At 47.9% G+C, this 5,149-nt stretch overlaps 1 protein-coding gene across 2 annotated transcripts in view; it reads right to left on the bottom strand.

The window, feature by feature from the left end:
• SLC46A3 (solute carrier family 46 member 3) overlaps window positions 1–4,252 on the bottom strand; it is a 19,738-nt gene extending 15,486 nt beyond the window's left edge. For both annotated transcript variants that reach the window (XM_034758691.1, XM_034758692.1), the window contains exons 1-2: window positions 4,098–4,252; window positions 1,406–1,619 (exon numbers count right to left, since the gene is read on the bottom strand). In XM_034758691.1, coding sequence (XP_034614582.1) covers window positions 1,406–1,597 — 192 coding nt within the window. In that variant the 5' untranslated portion in view covers window positions 1,598–1,619; window positions 4,098–4,252. The remainder of the gene's footprint in view (window positions 1–1,405; window positions 1,620–4,097) is intronic.
• Between the last annotated feature and the right edge of the window lie 897 nt (window positions 4,253–5,149).

Raw genomic sequence — 5,149 nt, 5'->3', positions numbered from 1 at the left:
CCCCCATCCCGATTTTTCACATTTGCTGTCTGGTCACCCTAAGAGAGAGAGAGAGAGAGAGAGAGAGAGAGAGACCGACCTCTGGCAAAAATTCAACTTTGCCCTCTTTTAAGTTTTTCCTTAGCTGACTAGTCTCCTGACAAATGAGGAAGAACTCATTGTCATGGTAGAAAGCCTGAGCTATTCCTCTGAGCAAGTTCAATGGAATCCACATATGGCATTGACAAGCATGCACTTGTTATATATGGCAAGTGGGCTAGGTAGACTGGATGCCCCACTCTTGAGAAGGGGCAGTGCAGAATACCAAATCAGAAAATTTATGGTAGCATCCCAGAGATTCAGATCTAGGATTGCGCAAAATCCCTCACTTCAAGTGCTACTTAGAGTTTTACAACAATCCCTTTCTCTGGTTTTGGAATTATGTCAGCTGATGGTCTCTTATTAACACATGCCTTTTTTATAACTCACAAATCCATGTCAACTACCACTTTCCCCTAATTGTAAAGGAAGCTGTGGTGTAACGGGATTCTAATCAGTATCTAATTAAAAGAAGAGTAAATTGTACAAATAATATTAAAATATGCTTTAAATATTTTTTAAAAGGATCATTAACAATCAAATGAAGAGTTGCCATCCTTATATTCTGACAATACAGGAAATGAATGTCACTATTGGCATGAATGAGAAATCAGAGATTTTCAAAGGTGTTGAAAGATCAGTTCAGTTAAATACATATTTAAAATTCTCTTTAATTTCCTCCTCCTGGTCTCCCATCCCTGTCTGATGTCATCTCTCCCTGTAGAATGCTATATCTATCTAACCAAGGCCCTGCTCCTGCAAAGACTGACATACCTGTTTAACTTGACACATGGAGTAGTCCCACTGAAGTCAAAGGTATTAATCACACTGCGTAAAGTTTAACACATGCATACATCTTTGCAGGATCGGGGCCCTAGTTTCTATACTTCTCAGCGTAAGGGCAATATCTTCTTTTTGGGCCAAACCCTGTAAGGGAGTGGTTCTCAACCTGCAGCCCAATCAGCATACAGCTGCAGCACATCCTCAGGGCCATACAGGTAGTATATATGTTGTGTAGGTGCGACCCACATAACACATAGAGAGCTGCATATGCAGCCCACAATGGTAAATAGGTTGAGAACCACTGCTCTAAGATAATGTGCACCCTCAACTCCTAGTGACTTCAGACGGAACTGAATGTCCTCAGCATCTTGCTGAGCTGATTCTTTGTAAACACTATACACACCTATAGCACCATATAAATATTAATGAAATCATCATTTTATAACAATTAAGCCACTGTTAATTAAATATTTATCTAGTAATCACTGCAAATTTTCCTTTGTAATATGTTTTCTTTCCTACTTCCCCCTCTCCCCCTCCTTACCTTCTGTTTGATGTAGACTGGGTTACTTCTGTTTAGTTCACAGTAAGTAGTGTTGTTATTTTCTATTAAACTGGAGTTGCTTCCTTCTTCCCATAGCCTCCGATAAATATACTGCTGAATCAGCGGTACAGTCAAGAAATAGGCAAAAGTGTAAATGATGATGACAGGTTCCACTAACAAAACCTTCCTCATGTCTGGATTGCCCTTCAATTCTCTGTTCAGAAAGAAAGAGCATGCATTAGCTGTCCGATACAAAAGGAACACACATACTAGTGTTTCAATATAGTCTAAAATTCAGGTGAGAGGGGTTTTGCACACCAGAGAGAGAAAGGAAGTGTCTGCTGGTAATTCTCTGCCAGTTACGGAGGAGCTTACACTGTTTTGAACCAAGCTTGGTTTTAGATTGCTAGTGTGTAATTTATATTGCTAAAAATCTGAGTCACGAATGAGTTGCACATTTAATTCAGTTTCTATTTTAGCCAGTCAACTATTTAACTAGTTAAAAAGAACTGAAAAGTTGGTGATGTCTTTTTTCCTCACTATTGTTCTCCTTGTTTACGTTTTGCCATGTTCAGTAGTTTCTTAAAAACATGTATTTTAAAATTCTAAAAGTAGTTAATCAGTAAAGGATCATTTTAAAACTCGTATATCACACTGTTTTAGAGAACCCAAAGGCAGACATCTTCCCTCCCCAAATAAAATGTCAGGTCTTGCTACTCTCTCTGGGGTTGTTTATTCAGCTGCTCCAAGATATAGCCCAGTTATTCAAAGTCCGGATGTGCAAAATGACCAAAATTACAAGCAGTAGTAGCAAGATCACTTTATGTCATGTGACATTGCCCCTCCCCCGCACATAAAAACAAACTATTTTCAGTGTTAGCAAAAATTCATGTTTGTGTGTATCTAAGCGTTCAGGTATCATCTCAATGTCTGTATGGCACGTCTTGGTCTGATAACGTGTGTGTCACTATCTCTATTATACCTTAGTGGCTGTGTGCACTGGTCTACACGGCAAAAACAGTGTGTTCTTACTCACCTTAGCTAACCCATGTTAAAAGAGCAGTGAGGACAGGGCAGATGGGCTTTTACCTGGGGTGAGCAAATCCAGTTCAACCGTAGGCTCCCCTATAGGCTTTAAGCCACTGTGCCTGAATGGCAGGGTGGGTGTTGTCTGTCTCTCCCCATGCGTGAGTGTGTTGTGTGTGCTTCTAGTGCCTGTTCCTGTGCGGGTTCTAGGGGTATTCCTGTCCCAGTGTCTCCCCCTGCATGGGCTGTGGGCAGGGGCGGCTCTAGGCACCAGCAAAGCAAGCAGGTGCTTGGGGCAACCCATTTGCAGGGGCAGAAGCCGGCAGGGATCCAGCCTGGGAGCTGAAAACCAACAGGGGGCCCTGGGCGCTGTAGTTCCTTGGTTAGCTCCCTGCCTATAGAGCCCACCCTGGAGCAGGGAAAGAACTCTATTTCCCAGCATTCCCTTGGCCGCTATCAACAGGAAAGGGAGGGGGAGGGAGTATGGTAGCTGAAACCTCATGCTGCAGCTTGCTGTGAATGGAGAGCTCCCTGCTAGAGCAGGGTGACACTGTGAATGGGGAACAAGTATGCCCAAGGAGTAGAAGGCTTTGGCCCAGATATCCCCTTCAGAAGACATCCCCAGACTCGATTAGGGATACTGGTGTGACCTCACCTTGCAGCCCCCAAAGAAAGAATTGGATGGACTAAATGGGCAGTGCCCCTCTCTATCTGAAGCCTAGCAAGGGAGGTACGTGGATCCCACTAGAATTTAAAATGAAAAGTAAGGGAGGGGAGGCTCTACTGGACCTGGGCAGCTTTAGATACAGTACCAGGCACGTAGGAGGATTTCCACTTCTGAGCCATGGAAGCAGAAATTGACTTTTCCTTTCCAGATTTAGCTAATATTCAGAAAGGGAATCTAGCACCTGCCTTCCAGATTTGAACACCTCAAAATTCAGGAGTGCTCAAGCTCAATTTGGGCAGCTGTTACTTCATTTCTCCCAAATCAAATATACTGATCCACTGTAACTTGCTGTAGAAAAAGTAGGATAAAATTGAGCAAGAAATGCTTCCCAGTGGTTTTTAGGACTGGAAGTGCTATTTCAACAGCCATTGCTTTTTTTTTTTTTTTTTTTTTTTTAAGTTTTATTTGTTTACAAGGAAGACAGTGATATTGCATTGGCAAATTCCCCACAGAAACAAAGAGTGGAACAAAAGAATAATAATGACCCACCCTGGGAGCAAGTTACCAGTGACCCAGGGCTGGGGCAGAAGGAGGGGGCAGGTGCGGTGGGGGGCGGGGAAGAGCCCAGGGCTGGGGCAGCAGGGGGGGGGTGTGTGGGGGGGCAGCAGGGGAGGGGGGGGGGGGGAGCCCAGGGCTGGGGTGGGGGCAGCCAAAAAATTTTTTGCTTGGGAAGGCAAAAAAACCTGGAGCCAGCCCTGGCTGTCTCCCTGGATGGACTGTGGGGTGCTGCAGGCTCAGTGGGTCTCCCCCTGCGCGTGCTGTGGGGTGCTGCAGACTCAGGGTGTGTCTCCCCACGCAGGCTGTGGGGTGCTGCAGGCTCAGTGGGTCTCCCTTGCACAGGCTCTGGGGTGCTGGTGCAGCTCAGCGTGTGCAGTGTGCTGGCTGCCGGAATAGGAAAGATGCCCTCCCCGCCGCCCCACACCCCGGCAGCGCCCTCACCTCCTCTGCAGTGCCTGCCGCTGGCGGCCGCGAATCCCCCACCGGCTGGCACCCGCAGAGCTCCGGCCCAGGCAGCAGCAGGGATTCGTGCTCCCCGGCTAGCTGCTGCGCCGGGCTGCTCCCAAACATTGATACGTCAAACCCGGAACCCGCTCATTGGGTCCCGGCTCACGGAGCCTGTCCCACGGAGCGAGGCGATTGCTCACCCCCAGTGCCACTCGCCCTGGCCCTGCCTCCCCTTGGCTCAGTCCCCTGGCGGGCATGAGACAGCAGCTCGGGCTGCCCTGTCCAGCACCTGCCAGCCGCGCAGCGCGCCCTGGGCCACCCGGCACCTTCCCTTCCCCTCCCGCCGGATCCAGCCAGGGCTCCGGGATCGCGTGTTCCCCTTCCCGGGGCCCCTCCGCTGCTCCCAAGGGAAGCCCCCTCCGCGCGGCGGAACTGCCCCCGGGGGTTTCCCAGCGGACAAGGGAAGCCCCGGCCTTATAGTTCTGCTGCAGTCACGCTGCTAAGGGAGCTCAGGCTGGATCCGCTTCCCGATGGGGAGATCAGGCCGTTTCCCTCTGCCATCCCCAGCCCACTGGGATGTGGCGCGGAAGGGGCAATCTTTGGGCCTCAGGACGCGCGTAACCGCATGAAATCTAGACACCTGCTCACTGGGTTTGGGTCTGGAAACTTGTAAGTTTAGTAGCTGGCGTGGGGGTGAAAACAAATCGCTAGAATCGTCCATTTTGTGACTTTACTTCCCCCGGCAATGTCAAGGTAATGGAGCAAATAATGAAGCAATCAATTTGCAAACACGTAGGAGATAATAAGGTGATAAATAAGAGCATGGATGTGTCAAGAACAAATTGTGTCAAACTAACCTGATAGCTTTCTTTGACAGGATAACAAGCCTTGTAGATAGGGAAGAAGCAGTAGATGTGGTATATTTTGACTCTAGTAAGGCATTTGATACTGTCTCGCATAGGGAAATACAAGCTAGATGGAGAGATGGCGCTACTATAAGGTGGGTGCAAAACTGGTTGGAAAATCGTTCCCAGGGAGTAGTTATC

Source organism: Trachemys scripta, chromosome 1 (genome assembly GCF_013100865.1).
Source record: "Trachemys scripta elegans isolate TJP31775 chromosome 1, CAS_Tse_1.0, whole genome shotgun sequence".
Lineage (NCBI taxonomy): Eukaryota > Metazoa > Chordata > Testudines > Emydidae > Trachemys > Trachemys scripta.
Note: the sequence above shows the minus strand (reverse complement) of the source record. Positions and strands in the feature narration are given on the sequence as shown.